Raw genomic sequence first — 27744 nt, forward strand, 5'->3', positions numbered from 1 at the left:
TGACTTTTTGCAATTATCACTGTCATAACGTTGGACTTATTGAACTTATTTGAACTCCATGTCATTTTTTTTTTAAGTAAAACATTTAAAAGTTACATTTTTTGTATTTCTCTGCATTCCTTTCACATTCAGCCTGATGACCACACTGCTGCTGGGTAAACGTTTTGATGAGGTCCTGCAGTGTGATATTTTAGCAGCTGAAGTTGAGCGGTGACATTCTTCTGGGGCAGATAAACAGCAAAGACAAACAGCGTCCCGTCCCGTAACTCTCTGCAGCCCTCTATAAAAAAAAAACAGGGTCTGTCCTTGGTATGGGACATGATTGGTGAGGCAGGACCATGGGAAGGGGCTGTAGAAAACACATTTATCTCCTCCAATGTCAAATGTAGGTTCAGTTTATCAGAATAAATGAGAGGTGATGATTGGGCTATGGTGGATCTTGTGTGTTTTACTAATGATTAAACAAAAAAAGTACCATCTCGTAGTTTTAAAGACATGATAAAGGCTGAAGTTTATTACCAAAGCAGGTCTAAGCCAAGGACTAAACCAGGGTAGGTCTATAAAATGTTTACTTTAAAATTAAGATCAGTGAGCACCACAGCTGGGGATAGATGTACAAAACAAAACACTGAACTTTCCTGGACAGTTTTAGAATATGATATTGAGCCTAATCAGAAAAAGTACAACATGATATTAAGTTTTCTGTGTCGGAAATCACAGTCTAAAAGAGCATTTTTACTGTCATTGTGGTGTGGTGTACTGGGGGTTAGTACTGGGGAAAGTACTACATAGAGCTTTTTCCTTAAAGTGCATTAGTAACACTCTAGAACACATGTGTCAAACTCAAGGCCCGGGGGCCAAATGCGGCCCGCCATGTCATTTTATGTGGCCCGTGACAAGATAAATTTAAGCGTATGTCTTAAAATGTCAGTTTATCAGGAGTTACGCAGTTACACAGGTATATTTTGTATATCTTTGCAAATTTGAGACGAACCATTTTGCTGATGTGAAGTTTGACACCACTGCTCTAGAACGTCACCTGCATGATTCCGTGGAAACAGAAAGTAAAAATAAAAAAATACTTCGGAACATTCTCCATTATTTTATGTCATACTGTGGAAGATTATATCAAAAGGAACAACATTTTAATATAAGTAAGCAGGAGGAAGCCCAATAAGAGTCAAGTTTGTGGAGATGCAAGCTCACTAACAGTAAGGACGCATGTTTTTCAGTTCAATAAACACAACCAAAATGACAAAACATGCTTTTATTTTAGTGTTTTGGGTTTTTTGTTGGTTAAAATGTTACATACTATGGCTTTAATACCTAAATCAAGTTTGACATTTCAGTATCATGACATCACCGTGTTCCACTGCAGTGACCTAACGTCTCCATGTGTCCACTGTGTTCAGACCAGAGCAGAGCAGAGAGAGTCAGATAAAGCGAGGGGTCATTACAGAGACGAGTCCACACTCCATAAACTAAAGACAAACTAAAGTCAAACTGAAGTCAGACTCCAGCAGCTGCTTCACCTTCTGTTTCCTCCAGAATGAGCTCATCAGGGTGAACCCTGGGGTACGCACCATTCTTATACCACGGCTATGTAGTTTCTCAGAGCTGATGCTATCAAAACATGCTTGACAGTGATGCTTTATTGAGAGGAGCAGGGAAAAGTGAAGCTGAAACACAGATTTTGTGATCTTGGTGGACAAGTTTGCAGCATAATCAACCATCGCTGTGTAAATCATGAGGAATAGAGCAGATTAACCTAATAGATATATTTTGATTACAGCATATAGTTTACTGAAAGCAGCAGATATCTGAGAGTGAACTGGCACTAAACCTGGGCTAGAACAGAACTAAACCAGCTCTGGAACAGGACCAAGCCAGGTGAACGCAGCCTTAGTGTGAAATCTTGTTGGTTTGTTCAAAATCTTGATGTAATGGTGAGATGATGAGAATTTAAAATATGAATATAAAGCCCTTAAATAAGACCTATTGTGCTTGTGTCTGCAATTTATGACACCCGTGGATAATTATGTCATAATTAGCCAATTTTAAGTCATACTATTCATCTAAAACGATTTAATAAAAGAAACAAGTCCACTGACATCCACGTTAGAAAACTGCGGTACCCAATGGGAGCTGACGTCGCCGCAAACGTCATCACAACAAAGAGTTGCCACCTCTGATAGATCGCTGCAGATCACTCTAACAAGCCGCAGATTTTTTTTTATTGTACCAAAATGATTACGCGGCACTGCCGAATCCTGCACGTAACAAGGATTAAGAAGCTAAAATTGGAGAATGACATAAGTACAGAGCAGTGGGCGTGTACCGGTGATGCTGAAAACCGCGGTTGATCAGCAAAATAAGCAATTAAGGATTGTTCAAACATGCATGAATCACTCCAAAAACAACTTCAGGTAAGCAAATATTGAAGTGAAACAACTATAACATGAATAAAAGCTCTAAAAAGTCAGTTTCGCACAATAAGTCTACTTAAGTGCATTCACACTCATTGGAGATCTCATGAGTTCAAAACTATCTATTCGTAATTACATCTGCACATTCCATCATGTCTGCAGAGTTTGAGCTCTCAAATGAAAACAAATGGAGCCACATTCATTTCCTTAAGTGCAGAGGCAGCGAGGGCCCCTTTTAACAAATCACACACTTCTCATAAACTGTGGAACCTCTGGGACATATTGTACTGGCACTTGTGTCCATTTTAATGTGTTTACAATATGAGAGCTCAAGAACTGAAAAAACCGCAGACTATATGCAGTCAGTCAGTAATGTAAGTAATGTGATAACGTAATTCTGTGTTTTATTATTATTCCATTATCTCCATTATCTATTTAAAATTTGCATAGTACTTGTAGATAGAGGTTTTCAGGTGTATATCTGTTCTGTATCCTGAACCCTTTATAAAGCTGTTTTTAATGGAGTTTTATTAAAATTTGACACATTTGTTCACTCTCCCAACTCACTGATGGTAAACTACTGTAGCCACCAGCTCAGTTTATGTAAATATGACTGACAATTTGTGCACATCCCCCCTCTGGCCACCAGTAGTCACTTACACATCACATCATTTAAGAACAAGGTACGTGAAGTGTCTTGCTCAAAGGCACAACACAGATCAGAGATGGAATTAGTGCAGTTGATTAATACGCTCAACTTCCCAGGTTTTATTTGTTTTGTTTTAGGCCAATTCTCCAACCAGGTGCTCCTCTGGTTGCTGAAAACCTACAAGATTTTACATAAAGTAGTATCATGGATATTGCAGTTATGTAAAACAAGTATTTATCCTTGGAAAAAGTATATGAAACAGACAGGATGTATAGGTTTAAATAGTCTTTATTGACAATAACTGCATCACAGTATAATAGTAATAATAAAACGTGTGAGGAATGTGGTACAAAAATAAAGTGACTCTATGCATTGTCCGTTATATTTGCGTGAGATTCAGTCAAACGTAGCCAATAATGTCCTTGCATATGATTGGCTGCCGATTCCCCGACTTCATCAAACCAGCAAAGTGGTAGAAGCCAGTGTCCAGTTCGTTAATACCTGATAGAGACTGATGGAAAAATGGTGTTTTACTTTGCTCGACTGGACAAGACATGCGTTTGTTAGCGTTAGCCGTTCTCTTAGCTCTTTCTTCTTCTTCGTGCGGCCTCATTTTCACCCTTTCCTCCACGCTTTTCGAAAACCCCGTCAACTTCCTTCGCATGTTGACGAAAAACCCTTTACCAGTCCTTCTCGAAGCCTGTTTTCCTTCTGCAGAATCTGGACACTCTGGCAACTCCATCCAGTTTTGAATCAAGTCCGCGAAACTGTTATCCCCCAAGACTAGCGGTTGCCTGTTACGTCCTCGCGTTAGCAAAGAATTTGTCCAATCTTCAGTGAGACCAAACCAACTTTCCAAGCAAACATCGGAAGTCGATTTTGGCCTTATCCGACCACTAGGGGCTCTGTTGGTACGTAGACAAGCAGAAGAAGACACACGTACGTTTCTTGTTCGCCGAAGCACAACCGTGTCCTCTTGCCAAGATGATTCCGAATAACCAGAGTCCAAGTCCAAACTCCGGTGGCTACTGGGCGTGCTCAGATCCAAGCTTAAGCTAAGTCGAATGCTAGCATCATCCTCCTCCTCATCCTCCTCATCCTCCTCATCCTCCTCCTCTAACGGGCTAGCCAAACAGCACGCGGAGTCGTACGTGCTGGAGCTAGCGTCCGACATGCGAAATTGTGCACGTTGCTCTCGTTGGATGGCTTTTTGTTGACAAGCACGGGCCAGTGCGGCGTGGCGGGCCAGAGCCGGTAACTGGACATTGGTGATTTGAGAGATTTGGGACAGAGGACGTCTCGGGGTGTCGATGCAAGTTCTCCGCAGGTTTTTGAGGTCTTGGAGGGAGCGCATCATGTACTGCATCTGCTCTCTCAGGCAGTCACTGGAGTCACGGAAGCAGTGCTGAGGGGAGAAGAGAGAAAGATGGATCAGTATAAGAGGAAAATATAAATGACATGATCAATTTATATAGACAGCAGTTAGTGCTTCTGCTTGTGCACAAGTCTCTACATAGACCAGCACCAAAGTACATCTCCCACATGTTAGAACCACATGAACCATCTCTGAGGACTTCACGGACCGGCCTCCTGCTGGTGCCCAGAGTCAGGACTAAACATAGAGTCAGTGTTTTGTATTGTGATTTTAATTTCTTTCTTATTCTGTAAAGCACTTTGATTTAGTTTGTGCACGAATTGTCCTATAGAAATAAAGGGTGAATGGGAAGAAAACTGAAATCTTGTATATTGGATACTGTTCTGGCAATGAAAAAACTACCCGATGCTTAGTCGTCTGTGGCTATGGACCTAATGAAATAACTGACTGATGAAGTGCACTTCATAAATGCCAGTATGTATGTTTAATGTTTAATGACCGTAACAATAATGAAAAGATTAGATTATTATAAGATTACATGTACTGTGCTGGACAAGCTGATTTCATTTACCACTATACTACTTATCAGAGCAAGGTTAAAGGTCATCTGGACTTGGTTTACAGGGCTGAATATAAGTTAGGTAACTCTATTTGTCTATATATTTTCAGCAGTGGTGGATGAAGTAAAAGTAAAAGTATCATATAAAAAAACTACTTAAGTAAACATATTTAAGAAGAAATGTACTTAAAGAGTTAAAGTAAATGTATTTCACAAGTGTTTTATGATGAATTTTGTGAAGTAAAAGTAAAAAGTATCCACTGTAAAACTGACTTAAGTAAGTACAGATACCTAAAAATTCTACTTAAATATAGTACATCACTACTTGAACTTTGCTGACGTCCAGGTGACTGTTGCGCTGACTTTGTTCTGATTGAGGATAACTAATATTCTTTATCACAACTCATCATCGTAAAACTGATTTAGTGGAAATGTACTAAATATTGCTAAACACGCCAAGTAATAACAGCTAACACAAATGAGTAGGAGTGAATAAGTGTCACAAGTTTTTTTGGCGGGCAGGTTGAGGCTTGCAGTACGTGACCCAATCAAAACTGTGCAGCAACCAAATGATTTTACAATAGAAACAAAACAAACCAACTGTACGTGAACGCCCTGTATTTAGAACAACAGCATGGGTCAGCTATAGACATTGCCACCTAAAATTCAAACAGTCATCAAAAGAACATATAACTGACATAAAAGGTATGCTGGCCCTTTAAGAAAAATATGAAATTCAGCAGTGGCACAGTAATGGGTTGTAATACTCCTGTTTCCTTTCAAAACGTGCGGCACTGATTGGCTGGGATTAGTCAGTGAGTCTTGGTTTAAACAAATACAAGAGAGATCATGTGACTGTCTGAGCGTGAGGTGAGAAATCATGGGAGAATGAAAAATGCCTCTACTACTACTGATTAGGTTCACTTGGCAAATAAGAGTTTACACAAGATTACTTTTTACATACTGTATTTGCTTCAGAAAAGTGATCATAACCAAAACAAACACAGCCAAATCTTGTATATTGTATCTTTATCTGTATTTGTCTTTATACTACCAATAAAATGCTATATAAGTGGATTTGTTTAATGTAGAAAAAGATAGATCCAGATTTAACCTTGCTCTTTACGTTAGACTAGGCCAATGTACACCCACTAATTTAAGCTCTCCGCTATGTGCCACTAATAACAGCTTTCTGCGTAATTTCTACTGCACATTTTCACCAAACTACTTCAGGCTATACATGTTGCTATCACAAAAAGGTTACACTGTGTTTCTTTATTGTAAGATACACATGCTTTGCCATTGCTGTCCATTTTACACTCAAACAGCCAGATTTCTATGCCACTATCTCAGCTCAAGTCGTGCGTAATTGCTCGTGCGTAATTGCTCGTGCGTAAATTTACTAATGCAGATGTGTAGGATATAGTGACGGTGTAGTGGACTTACCATATTGTCAAGATGTTTCCCTTTCATTTGTGCAGTAAGGTTCCAGTCCTATAAGAAAGAAATAAGAAACATGAGCTACAGTTTTCCAAAAGCAACAGTCGTTTTTGCGCATTTTATTGCAAATTCTACTATAATCCTGTGCTATTTTGAATGTAACCATGCAAAATATATTTTTAAAAATCCATGAAGTCTACGTGTTATTATGTTCCCATAGTAAAGAAAAGGCAAGATACTCACGTGTGACTTGGCTGTCTTGGAAGAAAAATGTCGCTTTCTCCCATTAAAGTTAAACGTTCCGTAGAGGCGTCAGTGCGCACGTTAGTCCTCGCTCGCTGTGTCTGGCGCAGATGTGGTGAATGCTCTGCGCTCTGCTCCTCTTCTCTCCTCCTTTTTACACCGCCGCGCTCATTGCGACATGTGGCGGCAGCAGCCAATCAGAGCGCACGGACCGCGGGCTCGTGCGTAAAAGCTCTCCAAGGATTATATGCAAAAACAGCAAAGCAAAAAGAGACAAAAGACAAGAGGAGAGTAAGTGATTGGTGAAATGAAGATGAATGCAGTGGCAGATTAGATAGGACCAGGATGATGACACTTTTTTCGTGATAACCTCCACTGATTAAAAGGTGATCTCAGACTTGATAAATGAGGCTGCTTTTTAAGGTCATTGCGCTCGTTCATTCATTTAAGATCTGTAACACTTTTGTGGTCAAGTTACCTGCTGCCTGGAAAATGTGTTTGCTGAGCACTGTTTCTCAGAGTTATTACAATGCACGACTGTTTTAATGCACAAATATCTATATTAGAGTGTGCCTAGATGAACAGATGTGCAATATTTTAGTTATTAGTCAATGTCAGTGGTGGATAGTAACGTAGGACAAGTAATAAAGTAGAGTAGAATGTTTAGGTATGTCTGGTTTACTTAAGTTAATTTTACACTGGGTACTTTTTACTTTTACTTCACTACATTTAAGAGCAGGTATCTGTACTCTATATTTCACTACACTTTTTAACTGGACTGAAAAGTAATAAAGTACTTTTCATATGATTTGAGCGGTTATTTTGACCATGTTCGTTGTAACATCCTGACTAAAGTTTTTGAGTCCAAACTTCGGCTTTGAGCAAAACAAAAATAAGTACACAAACTTCATAAGGAAAATTAAGAAATTGATTCATATTGCTGCTGTTGACCAAAATATGGATCATTTCTAATCAATATCACTACATTTAACACTTTAAGAAATGAATAACACTTGTGTGAAATACTGACATGGGTACTCAAATACTTTTACTTCAGTAGATATTTCCATGTGATACTTTTACTGGAGTAACTTTTTACTTCTGTATGTGTAGATTTATTAAGTAACAGAATTGACTACTTCTTCCACCACTGGACAATGTGTTTGGTATACGGCCTAACAGTTATCCATGTGTATTACTATTGCAATCACATGTTCAAAACACTGAGATACCAAAGTCAGTATGTCCTATTGTTATCCAATTACACTCCATGTCAAACAGTGTAGTCACTAAAACGGCAGAATAGACTGGCCACATTGTGCAAGAAATGTTATGATCATATATGGATGCAATTCAAGGGTCAACTTTGTCCTATAGATATATGCATAATCAGCCACTTGGAAGTCGACAAAGGGGGAAACAAAGGGGTCTGTTGTCCTGGGCCCCAGTGTCTTATGGCTCCAGAATTGGACCCTTTTCTTATTCATTTAAATTAGAGAGGGGCCATACGAGGCTTCTTGCTTTTGTCGATGGGCCTGATCAAATATATCACTTATACAGAACTTATCCTTGTCCACATGTGTCTTTTCAGTCTTTCCAGCAGTCCGTTTCAAACAAGATAGTTTAAAATATATATATAATAATGTCAAGTAGTGTGCCGGCATGATATTTCATCAGAACACAAGTCAGTTTAAGCAGGATGTAGCACCAATCACCAAACGGACCAAATTAAATAAATTAAATCCCATTGAATGTAATGTACATTTTGGAATTTTTTATTTGGGTTCTTACAAAAAATATGTATGTATTATTAAAAAAGAAGAACAAAATAAACTGGAGAAAGAAGTACAAAACAACAAAATCCATGGAATATTCAGCAGCCCCACACCAGCCCTAACCCTGCATCACTAAGTTCAGCTCTTATAAATGTGAATGACCAAACCATGTCATTAATCCTATCAGTCGTTTGCGGGTGATTTGTCACAGTGCTCCTCCTCCGGGTGCCACAGTCTATGGGTGCCACACTGGATTGGCCTGAATGTCAATGTAAACAGAGTCAAACTGGTGCAGTGTGGGTAAATGGGGAGTCGTCACAGTATTCAGCCCTGTATTCAGCCCTGTATTCAGCCCTGTATTCAGCCCTGTATTCATGCCTGAGTGAGTGAATGGGGAGTATGTAAATATATGGGCTGTTTGTGTGTCTTTACCTGATGGTCAGTTGTTCATGTGCAGATGCCTTTTTCATTAACATAGAAAAATGGCTGTTAACATGTCCAAACCTGTAACAAGACTAAAACAGCTGTATATATGCTACCTGTATATCTCCATGCACATATTATTGCTTTACTTGGAATGTTCCACAATACGACATTTAAACATATCCATCTTACCTTTATTCAATTGAAGATACTCTCTCCAAAATGCCCTGAAAACTGTCTACAAATCTGTAACCTGCATGTCTCTGTGTGGGACCCTCCACCAGAAATCTTCCATGTGAACTGTCACTCTTCACTTAATATTGATGGGGGACAGTGACTCAGTAAAATGTTTGTCCACTGATCTGAAAGCCGGCAGTTTGGCACTTGGCAGTTCCTCCATTGACATAAAGATTCATTTCATTGGTTGAGTGGTCACATGCACTGACTCACAGGGTGGCAGTGCAATTCCAGCTCCTACAGATGAATACTGTAGGTCTACATACACTGCTGTATTTCTTTTTTTTTCATTCAGAAACGACTCAAATTGTAAAATGAAAAAATTGTAATTAGATCTATGTGTTAGTGAAGTGTCATTGTCACAGCTGCCCTAGGGCTGACTGTTAGAAATCTGTCAATCTGCGCCATTGGCCTATGTGAATCTTCACCACTTTCAGGACGAACCCAGAAGAGTATATTTAGTTCTTAACATTTATTACTTTTCCACTTTATATCATATGAGTGTATATTATTGTTTAGTTGTAAGAGAGTCACATGCAGAAAATACTGTTTATGGGAACTATGTTATGAAAGTTATGAACCGGAATGACCGTGAGGTTTAAGGATTTGGTGAGCTTGGGGCGCCTCCTGGTGACTAGAAGTAAAATAAGACAAGTCCTGTTCACATGGAAGTATCTGGGCATTTTAAGGGCATAGTGAGGTTTTACTCCTTCTGTTCAGCCCATAAAAGTTGTTTTTAACTCAATAAACAGTATGATCCATATTTGACTTTTTTTTACCCACACAATGCGCGAAGGTTAAAGTAGAAGACACAAGCAATACCACTGACGGCCACTAGAGGGCGCCAACGACTCGAGAAGAAATTTGTCTTCCGCAACGCCAGAGAGGGCATGTTCAAACTCTGATTACAATTTATTACCCCGGTTTATTTCAGTTGTAATATAACATTATGAGAAAAATAGTTCAAGTTGTCTGCATTAAAATTAATATACAAAGTTTGTTATTTTTAAACAAAATGCAAAAAAAAAAGAAAAAAAAAAAAGAAAAAGTAAATAAAGTTAAGAACAACAGACAAAGTTGAGCATTTTAATACATGATCAGAATTCAGTGTACAAAGTATGTATACAACACAATGAGAGTAAAGTCAAACAACTGCAGGTGATCTCTAGTTTTATTTAAATTAAACCATAAACGGACTTTAAACATTTAATATTTACCAAAAACACTAACCATTTTTTTTTCTGAATTAGATGTCGTCTCATTAATAATCACTATGCTGGATTGATAGGTGCTAAGCAGAAAAATGGAGGACTAAAATGTATATAGAGCAGTAGGTCAGACAGTACTACAGGGAATATACATTAGGAGTCATTGTAAACTGAAGTCAAGGCACAACATACTGCAACAGAAATGGAAAAATAATGATGCTATTAAAATTATACACACTTGAAATATAATTGATACTTTGCAGTGACATCATGCTGGGGGTGTACTGCATCTATGTCTAAGGCAGAAAGTTCCGCGGTGACACAATGCACATATTAGCAAACCAAATATGTTGTCTGATTTGTCAGAAGTTGTCAGATTGAGTTAAAACAAAGCTCAGATTTAAGTCCAACTTGAGTAACATAGCTTCAGACAGGGCAGTGCCTCCAGTTAGCTTCACACCCCCAGAGAATGTTGATGACGCCAGCTGCAACGTATCAACTGACATTTTTCATAAATTCTTTTCTAAATATTTTTATTGGAATGTTGGATCATTTTGTGCAGAAAATGTCTGCTCCAATTCCTCTTATGCACAATAGAAGATGGTCAACTATGATTTTTTGTAAACATTATATAAAAACACATTAATATTTCATTGAAACGTTACAATGTCCCATGTCTGCGCTTCTTCTTTCTCTATTTAAAAAATAACATGATTAAAAGTTGAATAATTTGCACATCAAGGTAAAGGTAAAATGAATGCACGGTATATATATAAAATCCTTCCTCTTTCACGTCGTCTAGAGAAATAAAAGAATAAAATAATAAAATACGGTCTTAAATGTGTGTGTGGTGCAGGGTTGGTCTCAGTCTCTTTAGAAAAAGTGGAGATCGGAGCTGGAGCCAGTGCACGGGTTCCCCATCAATATCAACTGTTCAAGTAATCTGAAAAACAAGAGGGAGAAAATTAGTTTGAAGATAGAGTTACATTTGGTTCTATATGAATAATAATAATTACACATCTACATAAAGTCTACATAATCAAACGTAAAGAGGGATTTACGTTTTATCTTTGATGGAAATAAAAATTAGTACAACAAGTTTTATTGTGTACTAATTAGCCTGTAATGATTAACATTAATAGATTCTAAGAGCAGTAGGCTGAGTTTTTCTCAGAACAGAAAACACTCAGTTCCACCTTGCACAGTCACGTGGTCATACAGGAAGAACATTTTTCTCAAACTCCAAACACCTTCACAAGAATCATTTGGATAATTTAAACCCTCTCTACTGAACTAAAGGTAAAACTGAAGGTGGAACAGCATTTTGAGCTTTGGAGATGTAAACAGACTAATAATAAAGTGTTACTCAAACGTGTGAATGAAACAAAATGCAGTTCCAGGTTTGTTTTTTGAGGAGGTACAAAATATTCTAACATGTCTTAAAGATCACAAGAGTCAATTCTTGCGTAATATAGGACCTTTAAACAAAAGTATGAGGTCAGGTATGTACTAGCATCTCCATCCATCGTCTCCCTCACCTGTGTTTGTGTGGTGCTTTAGAAGAGGCCGCAGTCCTTCAGGTTGTTCTTGATGATGACGTCGGTGACAGCGTCGAACACAAACTGCACGTTCTTGGTGTCTGTGGCACAGGTGAAGTGAGGGTAGATCTCCTTTGTGTCCTTCCTCCGGTTCAGATCCACAAACTTGGCCTGGATGTAGGCCTGGGCGTCCTCGTAGGTGTTAGGCCCTGCGCAGGGGAGCAGAGGGGGTTAGGGTTACAGCCATAGCAGGCAACTTTTTAGCTAGAAAATAAAATAAAACTAAAATACAGAGGTGATCATTCAGGGTTTTTTGCAATAGAAACGTGTAATTGTTTAATGCAAATATATTTAATGCCATACAGAGGAACATTTCTGCAATAACATTTCCATAAAGAAGTGGACTAAGTGAGTGTGACGTCACCCACAGCGTTCAGCTCCAATTAAATGAAGTTCATCGAGGCTAGAGCGGTTATAGGGGCAAATTTGGAGTCCAGTTCAATATTTGGAATTCCGACCGCGAGTATCATAGCAACCAAAAAGCCAATCAGGAGTGAAGTTGCAGAAGGTAACGCCCTTTGCCGCCTGCACCGTTGGTTTGGCAGGCGGTGGGCGCTTAGCAACACTGTGAACCAACCTGTTGCTAACACTAGCGGGAGTAACCTCAGGAAAAGAAAGCAGCTGATTTGTCTTATAAATGTTCATATCTTGATTTACGGAAACAAAAGCAAAATAAAAACACCAGGATCACGTAGAGCGGGTTAATGTGAAGATCAAAATGATGAGTCTGACAGCAGCAGTTACAGAGAGACGGGTTTTCTAATGTAAAAAGAATTGGAGCCAGAATCGATGGAAGTGCGTCCATGATCACTTTCTATCTGACTAACTTTCTTCCTATTTGGAGGTTAGGCATGTCCATTTATATATACAGCCTTTGGACCAGAAAAGTTACATAGTGCACCTTTACATAGAATTAAATTGCTAATGATTTTGTGCAATAGATTCCCATGAATTTTTAGTCTCTTCATCTTAAACTCAGTTGCAGACACATTACCAGTGTACTCGGGGAAGCAGATGGTCAGAGGGCTGTGCTGGATCTTCTTCTCAAAAAGGTCCTTCTTATTGAGGAACAGGATGATGGACGTCTCAGTGAACCACTTGTTGTTACAGATGGAGTCAAACAGCTTCATGCTCTCGTGCATACGGTTCTGAAAACAACAAATAACAAACCGATACAGCCACGGTTTAGATACAGTGGCACAAAAGATGAGGGGGGTAGAAAGATTTGGGATTTGTACATTAAATGAACAACTCTGTTTTTCGAGAGAGTCATGCGTCTCTTTTAAAATGGTTTGGACATATATGGAAGAGGATAGGGAATATTTTGGCAGAAGGATACAGAGGAAAGAGCTGCCCATGAGACCGTGAGTGCGTTAAAAACATGTGATTTTCAGGTGTAACAAAGGTCATAGTTTGTGCATGCCTGTAATAAAACGTACAATCATATTACATTTATTATCTGTTTAGTATTTTCGAATAGTAGAAAACCCTAAAATGATTTATCCAACGGTCTGGATCAAGATATAAAGCACCAAGTAATTGCATGGATATATAAAAGTCAAATAGCATTATCACATATGCTCCTCACCATCTCCTCGTCCTCCGCCAGCACCAGGTCGTACGCGCTCATGGCCACACAGAAGATTATGGCCGTGACTCCTTCAAAACAGTGGATCCACTTCTTCCTCTCTGAACGCTGACCGCCAACGTCAAACATCCTGCAAAAACATACAAAAATGTGTTAAATGTGTTAAAAAAAATGAGTCTTTCCCAAGGATACAATAGCAGTGTGTGTGAACGGGTGCGTGTTTGGGTAATGTGCACATTTCATATAATCAAATGTCATAATCACCAAAAAACCCAACACTACAACACTTAAAAAAATGCTTTTAGGAAGTGAATAACAAAGCAGAAGTCATTTAGTCACGTAAAAATGTCAAAATCAACATCCGATTGTCTGTATTTATTATAACAAAGACAAACCACTGCAATTTAAAGCTACACTGTGTAACTTTTCTGATGAATGGTGAGCCACTTGTACCTGAAATGCTCCATAGTAAAGAATAAATGTATCACCATGGCAGCAGGCAGGTAACACCATACATTTTTTGTTTGAGAAATGCATGTTTGACGAGGCATTTCTCATCAATAAAACCACATGCAATTGCAAAAAAAATGCTAGATATATTTAACGCTATACTGTGGAACATTCCAGGCATAGCAATAGCATCTCCGTAGACACAAGCAGATGGCAGATCGTCCACTAGAAATGTTCCATAGTGCACGTTTAATCATTCATAACGATAAAAGAAAGAAAGACCTTCACACATTTTGTCTTATTTTACCAGTTTAAACATAAATGGACATATTTGGTGTTTTGAGATGAAAAAGGCTGAACGGGCACAAGTTATTACGACAAAGACGTACTGAAATGTTTAGACGTACAAATGTAAGCTAACGGATTTGAATTATACCCTCCAAAAGTGCTGAAGACGTGACTATTACACACAAGACAAACTGCAGACGCATACCTTTAATGCCTTTGTCCAAATAAAAGCAGAGGAGGAGGGTTAAAGCTTTGAAAACGTGTAAACATTTTGAAGTCTTAGTCAGATAAAATACCACTGTGTAATGAAGTGTAGATAAGGATTGGCTACAGACACGAGTCCTTTATAAATCAAACGGTGCGAGGACAAATATTTATAATGCCACAAAACCAAAATTAACCAGATCGTCATGGCTACGCAAGTTTAAAATTATAGAGAAGATCAGTGTGAGCAGAGCTTCAGACCTCACTTTTATGATGAGGGTTTGTACGTGGGGATAATCTGATCTGATTTAAAGATTTACAACCTCTAAAGTGATAGTGTGGAAATAGAAACAGAAAGTTAAAACCATATTTCAAAACTTCTTCATGGAGATAGACATGTTTTACTGTGGAATGTTATATTAAAGACACGTGTTTTCTACGCTTTTCAGTGCAATAAACACAATCAAAATGAAAAACTACTTTTATTTTAGTCTATTTTTCACTAAAAATTACATGCCTGGGCTTTAACTTTTCAAGATTTACCTGTGAAATAGCATAATTAGTTGTATTTTTATGATGATTGTGTAAACATACAACCAGCTCATGCAGCGACTGAGACATTCTGATATTCTTATGGAAAAATGTCTTACTACTTTTCACCAATATTTTGAGAAAAACGATACAGCGTTGATCCATGTTTCATCCCTGATCACACACTGACTTCATGTCTACATACCAAACCATATTTGCAAACATAAAGACGAATATGAGCCCTACAGTTAACCCACTTTACCTCCTTCAATCACTACAAATGAGGCCGACATACGTAGAGGTAATTTCACAGCTGTTACCTGGCAACCGCAATGTCAACAAGGGCAAAAACTTGTATAAACTGACAATACAGATTAGACAAATAAAGACAAATAAAAATACATGACAGCACTTCTACTACTTTAACTAAACTACTAAATCAGTTTTCAATCTGTCAGAAAATGTGTTTGTTGCTTGTAAATGGTGTTTGTATTTTGCACATAATTCTGGTGTTTATGACATAGATAAGAGGTATTTTGTTTTATAACTCAGCTCTTCCTGTATTTTTGTACTTTTTCCACAAGCTGCCACTAGATACATAGATAGTAAAACTGTGCTCATTATTTACTAGATGTACCATCCCACCAAACAAAGTAATATTAGAAAAACATGAAAAACTGTTATGTAGGCTGCTTTAAAAGGAACTGTATGTAAGGTTTTGATTTAACATTTTGTAAACATCTGTGTTCCCAGATACATGTGCAAATTAAATCCTGATTTATGTTATAATTTGCCGTTTGGTTCTCAAAATGATTACCCAATAAGAACGAGTCTCTTTTGGGTTACAGTTACAACAGTGAAACCCAGTTGGTTTAAACCTAAAAAGACTAAATCTAAATCCTCACTACCTACTTGTACGTGTCGTCTGTCTGCAGGTTAAGGCTCTGCAAACCCGAGTTCAGTTGTGATTGTAGTACTTTTTAAAAACTATAAGAGTGCAGGCTACATACAGCCCCTTTAAAGTAATGAAAAGTACAGTGCAGTAAACCAGCTGTAGTAGAGTCTTACTTGAAGTGCAGGTCCTTAAAGGTGAAGTGAGTCTCTACGATGCCTGTGGTCTTCACCCTGGTCCTGAGCACGTCCTGCTGTGTCGGGATGTAGTCCTGTCTGGATATCCTCTCCAGGTCGTTCAGGTAACTGCAGAACACACACACAAAATAAGAAATATTCATATATTAAAAATAAAACCAAAAAATAAAGACCTCACATACATAACTCATATTTATTTATATTACAGGGCAAATATCAATCTGGAATGGCAACTATGGAAATCATTCAGGAAGAGCTGTATGGAGTTTAAAAACACAGTGGAGCACTTTCTGTAATACTGCATGACATCACAAAGTGGACACCAGAAAAGTTACACAATACCTTTTCTTTAAACTGTCATTCAATATATAATAGATGGATGATTATATTTTGAGGTTCAGTATCGATCGTGTGTACAATTTCTTTGCAGTAATGCAGAGATTTTTGTTATTTTTGTTGTAATGCTAAAGAATTTGAGTAGTAGAGGGTTGAAAAAGTAATTTCTATGGCAAATTACTGCTTCATTCTGTCATTTATGTGTTGCAGCTCATGTTTTTAATGATACTGTCTATTGAAAAATGGTTTACTAGTGTTATCTTGCATTATTGTTACTGCATTGGTATAATAAAGTAGTTTAAATATTATCGTTTATCGCTGCATTTCTGTGTAGCACCAAATCTGCTCCAAAATGTGTTACCATGACGATAAAAACAGCGCCTCCTGCAGCATTCATTCTGCAGTGTGTGTAGTGCTGTACGATCTGTCCATTTGTTTTGGAGAACAAAGAATAATCCAATAACATGAGATTATAGGAATAAAAAGGGCCAAGACTGCACTCCGGTAATGGGTAATTGTTTTGTTATCAGCTAATCGAATATCTGTAAGTGAAAACAGCAGACTCTCACTCTTCCTGAAAGGTTTGTTATAGAATACACAGGAACAATGGGCTTTTGTTTTTCTTAGTTTTTTTTACACTGCACATAAAACTTAACTGTTGTAATTTATTTCCCAACGGTCAAATACCCAAGTCTCTCTCTTTGTCGAGACACTTTTTAATGAGTGCAAATAATTAATCCATTACGTTTTGATTTTCACTAGGACTTAAATCATTTACAATAATGATTTTTTGCAAGTCAGCCATGTATTGCTACACAACACTGTTTTACAATATGGCATTACACTTGGCCTGGCGGTGGCTTGTCACCATGGAGACAAGTTCTGTGTCTATGATTCATACGTTCATTAATATGTACTGTCCATTCTCCAAATAAATAAAATAAAAATCTCAGGCTAAGTCATTACATTCATGGAAACAAGGAGGTAGAGTTGGCAGATTCTCAGAGAGCAACAAGCAAACGAGCCTTAGAGTTTATTATGAAATGATCTGAAAGGCTTAAAACCACATCTTTAGAAGTGAAAGTGCCACAGAGAAGCAAGGAAAAAAAAGAGGCCCAGAAGTTGCTATAAAGAGGTGAACTTGGCAACTCTGCAAGCAGGTAGCCATCTCTCCACTGGAAAAGTTGCACAGTGCTCCTTTAAATAAAAGTGTATGGAGCAAGGAGTTATGGCTGAACACATATAAATCAACCATTTTCAAAACGTTTAAGTAAAAATGTTAAGAGAGCGCTTTCCCTGAGAAGAATCTGTCATTATAAAGTGCGTGGCAGACAGTGTGTGCTCCGTGTTCCTCCGCTCAGGTCGGTGTCAGGTTAAAGTCTTGTATTAAACAAAAATGACTGCAGCACTTTCACAATGAGGACTGTTTTTCTATGGGTCCGGTTACACTTCATCCCTGTGGCTCTCAGCACAAAAGATCACCCACACAGATTTTCACACTGTCATACCGAGGGCTGGGTACCATCTGATTTTTTCTGATACCAAAACCTTAACGACGCTGCTTTTTTCAGTGCAGCTTAAAACTTTTGTCTTTGTTTTAATAACTCCTTTGGTTGCGTCTTTACGGACACATGCTCCACAATGGATATATTTACTACAGTACATTTATTTATGAGTTACGCTATTATATTATTTACGTTATTTTATCTGTTTGGCTTCAACTTGACGCAGATTTGTTTGGCTGCATCTTTACACAGACGCACGCTCCAAACTGGATATTTACTACACCACATTTATTTGGGAGTTACGCTGTGAGAGGGACTGTGGAGGAGGAGGAGGATTTTGGCGGAGTTTGGTTTATATTATCTGTTTGGCTTCAGTTTTACGCTTTAGCTTTAAATCAGTGTTGTGTAAATTGGCTCATTGACTGGAACATTTAAAAACAAGGAACCAAAAGTTGGCATCGAGCACAGGCTGGTTTCACTCTCGTCATACCAACTTAGAGAGTAGAACCATTTGAGAATCATATTTTTTGCCTTTTCTTGACATTAATTTGTGATTTATGTTTGTACAAATTATTTTTTTCTTTTACTATGGATCAGAACATGTTTGTGCAGGTCTCAACTACAGGGTTAAAAGCTTAGGACATTGGGAATATATATTTTAATTCCACTGCATCTTATATCCACTTTAACCAGTTTATGTGCTTGTTCAGGTCTGCTCATCTTAACTTGACTTTAATCCAATGATACACAAATACAACTATGATGACATGAGCCAGAAATGTGCATATTCACACGTATTACACATTCTTGTAAGTTTCCCCCTCTGATCATGTAAAAAAAAAACAGAAAAATAGTATAAAGGGAAGCTCAGGACAGCATTTAAAAGCTTTGGGAATTTAGCCAATGTTAAGAATGACAGTTTGACAGGTTTGGCCGGAGCAAAACTGATTTTTTTTTCTTTTGATAACAAGTTTTGATGCTTGGTGGGTGTTGGGAGCTGACGGTAGATTGTTAATAATACTAATGAAATTTGTGAACATTCATTTGTTAGATTAATGCAAAGAGAGGGACCGAAAAAAAAGCATCGTTCAGAAACCGCTACCGAAAACCAAAACCAGGTATTGATGAAGTAGCAGTGCCTGAAAAAATCCAAAGATGTCCCTGTCCTAGCTACAGCGTCATTGAGAAAAATGACAGACAGAACCATGACTCACTATGGAGCGGAGTCGTTGACCTGGTACTCTCTGGCCCGTGTGAAGCAGCTCTGCACCCCTCCATCAGCCCAAAGACGCTTGATGACGTTGGCCAGTTCTTCGGGCATCGACCCCTGCTCCTCTGCTGTGGAGGAGAGCGCGAACAACTGCCGTGCATCGTCCTGGAAAAACACAAAATACAGAGAGTATTACGCTTCTATGGGGTATTCACTGCTAACACATAACACATTTAGATCACCATGTTGCATTTTAATGTCTAGAAAATGCTATATTCGCCTTTCACTTTCACTTTCATTTCTGACGCTCCCTCTTTTTGCTCACTCCTCGTTCGCTAATGAAACTACTGCACATCACATCAGGTTTGTGAAGCTGTCACGTATTATTTTGCATCATGTTTTGTATATTTATGGAGAATTGGTCATGTGGGAGCATGGGTGATGTGTATTTCTGTCTTCTCTCCAACGTCAATGCTATCAATTTTATTTTTATTTTTTGTCTTGTCAGTATTAAAGCCACAGTATGTAACATTTTTGCCAACAGACTAAAATAAAACTAATATATGGGAGCTGAGTATTGTTAGCTTGACCTTTTTGTACTACAACTACTACTGCTACTACTACTGTTATTATTATTATTATTATTATTATTGTTATCATTATTATTATTATTATTATTATTGTTATCATTATTATTATTATTATTATTATTGTTATCATTATTATTATTATTATTATTATTGTTATCATTATTATTATTATTATTATTATTATTATTATTATTGTTATCATTATTATTATTATTATTATTGTTATCATTATTATTATTATTATTATTATTATTATTATTATTGTTATCATTATTATTGTTATCATTATTATTATTATTATTATCATTATTATTGTTATCATTATTATTATTGTTATTATTATTATTATTATTATTATTATTATTATTATTATTATTATTATTATTATTATTATTATTATTATTAGAAGTAGTATCATTATAGTTATTATTAATCATTTATTGTGCATGTGAAGCTTTTGGACAGGCAATGTTCATTTAAATACGCAAAATAAGCCTGACACGGACACATTTTATACTGTATTAATATTATATGGTGAGGACATTTATATTGTGATAGAGATTAATTTAAGAATAATTTAAAATGCTCCCGGTCAGAGCAGTAATAGGTCATGTGTAATGTTTCTACGTCCTCTGTGCATTCCAGTTTAAACATTCACAAGGACACGGGTTTGATGTTGGCGTTCTTCTTAGTATTAGTTAATGATTGTCCGCTCTTCCACTCCAGCGCCCCACAGGTCACAGTTGCGTAGGGGCTAATTAAATGTAGACTTAAAGTGGCCATGTCCTCGTTCAAAACATTGCAGTAAGTTTACATCAGTTATGAGTGGTGTTTGAGTCTTTATATTAGGCTGAAAGCGTAAATGGAATCAAATCTGTCATGATGTCAGTTTTCCCTGTCCTCCCGTGCTCTCTCCCCCTCCCCTACCTGTGTGTCTGGAGCTGGGTGGAGTGCCTGACTCCTCCCGTGCACACCTGGGGTGCATCAGCCTAATCACCACCACCTGCTGCTGAGTACAAGAAGGCTTGGCAGTCTACACTCGGTGCCAGACCGTCCGCGTGTAAAACGTGAATGTTTCTTGCTAAGCTTTGTTATATGGTACTTTCCTGCAAATGCTCATTTGGATTTATGCACCCTCCAGATTCCTGCCTCTACTCGCCCAGCTCCTGCCGCCACGTTCCAGTCCCGGTATCGCTTCCAGCTCGTCTTGTCTCCTGCTCGTCTCGTCTCCTGCTCGTCTCGTCTCCTGCTCGTCTCGTCTCCAGCTCGTCTCGTCTCCTGCTCGTCTCGTCTCCTGCTCGTCTCGTCTCCTGCTCGTCTCGTCTCCTGTCCGGTCCTGGTCTCTGGTTTGTCACCCGCTCCCCGCTCTGGTCTTCGTCTGATCCGCCTGCCCTGGTACCGCACCTGCTTCTATCCCCGTCCTGGTCCTGTCCTGCCCGCCTCTACCTGCACCGCACCCGCCTGACCCGTCTCCCGCTCCCCGGTTCCTGTACCTGCTCTTGTGACCTGTTTAAAGACTGCATTTTCACCGCTGTAAATAAACACTGTTAAAACTGCTCTGGTCTGCATCTTTTGGTCCTATCCGCACCGTTACGACAGAACGGTCTGGCCACTATGGACCAAGCAGGCTCAGATCCGGACCAGACGCGCCGCCTCACGCACTCTCACCCCGAGGCGGTGCTGGGTCAGCACGAACAATCCATTCGAACTCTATTGGAGCTAAATCAGACATTGTCCCAGCAGGTGGCACAGCTTAACCACCAGGTGGCCGCGCTCCTCGTCACCCCGCCTGCTGCAGCTGGAGCGCCACCATGCCTCCCGGAGCCGAGAGGCACGGATCCGGAGCCGTATGCTGGACAACCTCACCTCTGTCGCGGATTCCTGTTCCAGTGCGAGTTCATGTTCCAGCAATGCCCTTCTCGTTTCAGCTCGGGGGCCACCAAGATCCGATATATATGTGGATTACTCCGGGGCAGAGCTCTCCAGTGGGCAGAGGCGCGCCTAATGAAGACGTCTGTGGATAGCCTGGATTTTAATGAATTTGTGTCCACGTTTAAGCTGGTGTTTGACCACCCGCACTACCAGGACAATGCTGCCTCCCGGTTATTGACTCTCAGCCAGGGCTCCAGGACGGTAGCGGATTATTCCATTGAATTCTGGACACATGCGGCGGAGCTGGACTGGACGGACAGCGCGCTGCGGGCTGTGTTTGTGCGGGGCCTGAACGAGACTTTGAAAGATGAATTGGTTTCCCGGGACGAACCCCCCGACCTGCGGACCCTCATCTCCCTCACTCACCGTATAGACAACCGCCTACGGGCTCGTCGCCGAGAGAGACGCCGGTCACCGGCCCCGCCGGAGCCACGCGCTGCCCCGCCCCCGCCGGATGAGCCCATGCAACTCAACAGGACCCTTGTGTCGGCCGAGGAGCGTCAACGGAGGCGTCGTCTGGCCGGGGCTTGCCTCTACTGCGGTGAGCGCGGACATTATGTGGTCACTTGCCCAGTTCGGCCAAAAGGGGGGGCCCACCAGTAGCGCTGGGAGTACTGGTGGGCGAGCAACACATCCTGGACTCTTCTAATAGACTGCGGCTCAGCGCCACCCTGTGCGTTCGCACAGAGACCTTATGCGTTTCCGCCCTTATCGACTCCGGGGCTGAGAGGGACTTTATTGATGCCCAAGTCGCGGAGCAGCTCGGGGTCTACCTGGAGCCCCTCGAACGCCCCTTAAATGCCCAGGGGCTCAATGGACGTTTTCTGGGGCACATCACTCACATCACAGAACCTGTCACCGTGATTCTGTCCGGCAACCACCAAGAGAACCGTCAGTTTCATGTCCTGTCCTCCTCCGCTTCTCCTCTGGTCCTTGGTTACCCCTGGCTACGCGCCCACAACCCTGTTTTCGATTGGGCCAGGGGCGGAGTTTCGGGCTGGAGTCCCGATTGCCACGCCAAGTGCCTTCGGTCCGCCCTCCCTCCGGCCGGGAGGTCCGTTCCTGTCGCTGATCCGTCCCCAGACACCCCCAATCTGTCCTCGGTGCCTGCTGAATATCACGACCTGGGGGAGGTTTTTAGCAAGAGCAAGGCCCTCTCTTTACCGCCCCACCGCCCATATGACTGCGCCATTGACCTCCTGCCGGGTGCCCCACTACCATCTAGCAGGCTATATAACCTGTCTAAACCTGAACGCGAGTCAATGGAGGACTATATCCGTGGGTCCCTGGCTGCCGGAATCATCCGCCCGTCCACTTCACCCGTGGGAGCGGGGTTCTTCTTTGTGGCTAAGAAGGACAAATCCCTGCGGCCTTGCATTGATTACCGGGGTCTGAACAATATAACTGTAAAGAATAAATACCCGCTTCCCTTACTAGACTCGGCATTTACGCCCCTCCACGGTGCGACCATCTTCTCCAAGTTGGATTTGCGGAATGCGTACCACCTGGTGCGCATCAGGGAGGGAGACGAATGGAAGACGGCCTTCAAGACACCCCTGGGACATTTCGAATACTTGGTTATGCCCTTCGGTCTCACCAACGCCCCTGCCGTATTCCAAGCCCTCATCAACGATGTGCTCCGTGATTTCCTTAACCGATTCGTCTTTGTTTACTTGGATGACATCTTGATTTTCTCGCGGTCCCCCCAGGAGCATCACCAGCACGTTCGCCAGGTTCTCCAGCGCCTCCTCGAGAATAAACTGTTCGTGAAAGCTGAGAAATGCGAGTTTCACGCAGAGGAGGTCAGCTTTTTGGGCTTCATTGTGGGGCGGGGCCAAGTAAGAGCTGATCCTGAAAAGATCCAGGCTGTCACTGAGTGGCCCGTTCCTACCAGCCGGAGACAGCTCCAGAGATTTATCGGCTTTGCCAATTTTTATAGACGTTTCATCCGGGATTTTAGTAGGGTTATCTCGCCCTTAACTAAACTCACCTCTCCTGCTTTGCAGTTTGCCTGGTCTCCTGAGGCGCAGACAGCCTTCGAGAAGCTTAAGAGACTATTTACCTCCGCTCCCATCCTGCACCAGCCCGACCCTTCACGGCAATTCATCGTGGAGGTCGACGCCTCCGACTCGGGAGTGGGGGCCGTGCTTTCGCAGAGGTTCGACCCCCACAACCGCCTCTGTCCCTGCGCCTTCTTTTCCCGGCGATTGTCCTCGGCCGAGGTCAATTATGACGTGGGGGATCGGGAGCTCCTTGCCGTAAAGCTGGCCTTGGAGGAGTGGCGCCACTGGCTCGAAGGGGCGGAGCAACCATTCATCGTCTGGACCGACCATAAAAACTTGGAGTACATCCAGTCCGCCAGGCGCCTCAATCCCCGTCAAGCTCGTTGGTCCCTCTTCTTCAGCCGCTTCAACTTTCTCCTCACCTACCGCCCCGGATCTCGGAACGTCAAACCAGATGCCCTCTCCCGCCAGTTCGCCCTGGAGGATAGCCCGGTCACCGCAGAAACAATTATCCCCTCCTCGTGTGTGGTGGCCGCGGTCCATTGGGATATCGAGGACACCGTCCGAGAGGCCCAGACCAACGACCCCGACCCAGGTAACGGCCCTCCAGATAAACTGTTTGTTCCCGATTCTGTCCGGTCTCAGGTGCTCCAGTGGGTCCATGCCTCCCGTTTCGCCTGCCATCCTGGTGCCGGTCGCTCTCTCTCCCTCCTCAGGAGACGCTTCTGGTGGCCCACGATGGACACAGACACCCGGGCTTATGTCGCCGCCTGCCAGGTATGTGCTCGGGCCAAGGCCTCCCACTCACCCCCTTCTGGTCTCTTGCATCCTCTCCCAGTTCCTCGTCGCCCTTGGTCCCACATCGCCTTGGACTTCGTGACGGGCCTTCCCCCTTCCCAGGGGAACACGGTGGTTCTCACCATTGTGGACCGCTTCTCCAAGGCCGCCCATTTCGTTGCCCTGCCTAAGCTCCCCACAGCCAAAGAAACTGCCGACCAGCTGACCAGTCATGTCTTCCGACTCCACGGCATCCCGGTGGACATCGTGTCCGACAGAGGGACCCAATTCACCTCTCAGGTATGGCGGTCTTTCTGCAACAGTTTGGGGGCCACGGTTAGCCTCACGTCCGGGTTCCATCCACAATCTAATGGGCAGACGGAGCGGGCCAACCAAGACCTGGAGTCGGCCCTACGGTGCACAGCCTCCGCCAACCCCGCGACCTGGAGTACTCACCTGCCCTGGATAGAGTACGCTCACAACTCCCTCGTGAGTTCCGCCACTGGTATGTCTCCCTTCGAGGCATCGCTGGGATATCAACCCCCTCTCTTTCCCACGGAGGAGAGGGACCTCGCCGTCCCGTCTGTTCAGCGCCATCTCCAGCGCTGTCGCCGGATCTGGAAGAAGGCCAGGGCGGCCCTTCTTCGGGCTGGAGCGCGCACTAAGGCGACGGCCGATCGCCACCGTGTCCCGGCGCCCGTATACCAACCTGGCCAGATGGTTTGGCTCTCCGCCAAGACGGTCCCGCTGAAGACGGACTCCCGTAAGCTGTCCCCCCGATTCCTGGGACCGTTTAAGATCATGAGGATCATAAATCCATCGGCGGTGCGCCTCCAGTTACCCCCGTCTCTCCGGATTCATCCGACCTTTCACGTCTCCCAGGTTAAACCAGTCCGGACCAGCGACCTGTGCCCTCCGGCCGATCCCCCACCGCCCGCCCGAGTCATTGACGGCCACCCGGCGTTCACCGTCCGCCGCCTGATTGACGTTCGTCGCCGTGGTAGGGGCCTCCAGTACCTCGTCGATTGGGAGGGTTACGGTCCGGAGGAGCGATCCTGGGTGCCCAGGGCACGCATTCTGGATCCCGACATGGTGAGAGACTTCCACCGCGCTCATCCTGACAAGCCTGGGGGTCCACCAGGAGGTGGACCTTAGGGGGGGGGTACTGTCATGATGTCAGTTTTCCCTGTCCTCCCGTGCTCTCTCCCCCTCCCCTACCTGTGTGTCTGGAGCTGGGTGGAGTGCCTGACTCCTCCCGTGCACACCTGGGGTGCATCAGCCTAATCACCACCACCTGCTGCTGAGTACAAGAAGGCTTGGCAGTCTACACTCGGTGCCAGACCGTCCGCGTGTAAAACGTGAATGTTTCTTGCTAAGCTTTGTTATATGGTACTTTCCTGCAAATGCTCATTTGGATTTATGCACCCTCCAGATTCCTGCCTCTACTCGCCCAGCTCCTGCCGCCACGTTCCAGTCCCGGTATCGCTTCCAGCTCGTCTTGTCTCCTGCTCGTCTCGTCTCCTGCTCGTCTCGTCTCCTGCTCGTCTCGTCTCCAGCTCGTCTCGTCTCCTGCTCGTCTCGTCTCCTGCTCGTCTCGTCTCCTGTCCGGTCCTGGTCTCTGGTTTGTCACCCGCTCCCCGCTCTGGTCTTCGTCTGATCCGCCTGCCCTGGTACCGCACCTGCTTCTATCCCCGTCCTGGTCCTGTCCTGCCCGCCTCTACCTGCACCGCACCCGCCTGACCCGTCTCCCGCTCCCCGGTTCCTGTACCTGCTCTTGTGACCTGTTTAAAGACTGCATTTTCACCGCTGTAAATAAACACTGTTAAAACTGCTCTGGTCTGCATCTTTTGGTCCTATCCGCACCGTTACGACAAAATCAAAATAACAAAGGACAATGCGAGGTCCTCTGCTGAACGTTAATAACCATCAGGCCTTGGGTCTTTCCTTGTACCTTTGCTGGATTATAAAATGTATTTTAAAAGTCCTATATCACGCTATTTTCTGATCTATGTTATGTTTCTTCATCACAAACAGACCTGGAGTTGATGTTTAACACACAAACCCTGCATATTTAAACTCTTCTCTCGAACAGAAAACACTCTGTTCCACCTTGTGATGTCATGTGGTAATACAGGAAGTGCTCCACTGTGTTTTTAAACTCAATACATCTTCACTAGAATCATTTGGTTAATGTCAGCCCTGGAATTGACCATCTCTACTAAACAAAAGGTAAAAGGTAGATGTTAACTTGAAAACTACCACTTCATGACATCACAAGGTGGAGCAGAGCATTTTGAACTTTGAAGATGTAGACAGACTAATAATAACATGTGAAACAAAACACAACTCCAGGTCTGTTTTTGAAGAGGTAACAACATTAGAACATGACTTAAAGCTCAGAAAGAATACATTTTGTGTAATATGGCACCGTTAAATGTCTGTAGTCATGTGCAAAATATTCTAAAATAAAACCTAATCTCTCTGTGAATGAACAAATGAATATCTCAGTTTCATTTTACTGTCCTGATGATAACATTCAGACAATACAGTAATAATTCAACAGTGTGCTAAAGCGTGCCTGTAAATGTCTTTGTTTTATTAGTATTTTTTAATCAGCTCTTTTTATTGCCTTTATAAATATGTTTTATTTCTAAGCCTGGGGGTCTTATTTTGCATATTTCCAAGGCAACGATTGTGATATTACCAATTTTCTTAATATATATATACCCAATTTCCAGTCTCTCCATGTGGGTTAATCTGTACACAACCTGCTAACGCTATAGTTTAGTAAAGCTTTGACCGCTGCAAACATGTTTAGATTAGCAGTTCAGATTTCAGTCTTCTCTCACACTTGCTATATCATATTTTTGTGTTTTCAATGCTAAAGCCATAGAGTGTCACATTTTTGCCAACAAACAGACTAAAATAAAAGCAGGATTTTTCATTCTGGGTTATTTTATTGCATTTAAAAACATATAAAAACTCCATGTCCTTACTGTGCGGGGCTGGAATCATAATAACTGTGGGAATATAAGGTTTCATTTACATAGTACTAGTATTTATTTGCATATATACTTCACTTAGTTGATGCAAATAAGTCATGCAACCATCTTGTGACACAACATCCTCTTTTCTTTAAATCCATTACTGTTTTCTATGCAGTCTGTGTTTTAGTCCAGGTTATATTTATTCTATGCCTTGTTGGAGCTGCACAAACACAGCAGTAGTAGATAAAATGATTTAAAGTGACAGCGCACTGCATAACATTTGTACTCTGCATAATTTCTATGGCCTCACATGCTCAAGGC

The 27744-nt window shown here is 41.8% G+C and overlaps 2 protein-coding genes across 4 annotated transcripts in view; both read right to left on the reverse strand.

Moving 5' to 3' along the window:
• Positions 1-3345: 3345 nt before the first annotated feature.
• LOC117370485 (PAK4-inhibitor inka1-like) lies at positions 3346-6820 on the reverse strand. The gene is made up of 3 exons (XM_033965921.2): positions 6693-6820; positions 6456-6503; positions 3346-4480 (listed from the first exon to the last, which is right to left on the reverse strand). Exons 2-3 carry the CDS (start codon positions 6480-6482, stop codon positions 3476-3478), a joined length of 1032 nt encoding a protein of 343 aa, XP_033821812.1. The 5' UTR covers positions 6483-6503; positions 6693-6820; the 3' UTR covers positions 3346-3475.
• A 3379-nt stretch (positions 6821-10199) lies between these two features.
• Positions 10200-27744, reverse strand: part of LOC117370484 (guanine nucleotide-binding protein G(i) subunit alpha-2-like) — a 77882-nt gene continuing 60337 nt past the window's right edge. For all 3 annotated transcript variants that reach the window (XM_055221857.1, XM_033965919.2, XM_055221858.1), the window contains 6 exons: positions 19139-19299; positions 16063-16191; positions 13522-13651; positions 12928-13081; positions 11874-12082; positions 10200-11278 (listed from right to left, as the gene is read on the reverse strand). In XM_055221857.1, the coding sequence (XP_055077832.1) occupies positions 11892-12082; positions 12928-13081; positions 13522-13651; positions 16063-16191; positions 19139-19299 (765 nt within the window). In that variant the 3' untranslated portion in view covers positions 10200-11278; positions 11874-11891. The remainder of the gene's footprint in view (positions 11279-11873; positions 12083-12927; positions 13082-13521; positions 13652-16062; positions 16192-19138; positions 19300-27744) is intronic.

The sequence above is a fragment of the Periophthalmus magnuspinnatus genome, chromosome 5 (assembly GCF_009829125.3).
Source record: "Periophthalmus magnuspinnatus isolate fPerMag1 chromosome 5, fPerMag1.2.pri, whole genome shotgun sequence".
In the NCBI taxonomy this organism is placed as follows: domain Eukaryota; kingdom Metazoa; phylum Chordata; class Actinopteri; order Gobiiformes; family Gobiidae; genus Periophthalmus; species Periophthalmus magnuspinnatus.

What these genes read in the sequence shown, in the direction of transcription:
- LOC117370485 (XM_033965921.2), bottom strand. Translation starts at nt 6,482, where the DNA reads ATGAAAGGGAAACATCTTGACAATATG. An exon ending in GGAAACATCTTGACAATATG is followed by an intron (nt 4,481 to 6,455) that starts GTAAGTCCACTA and finishes TTCTCCCCTCAG; the next exon opens with CACTGCTTCCGTGACTCCAG.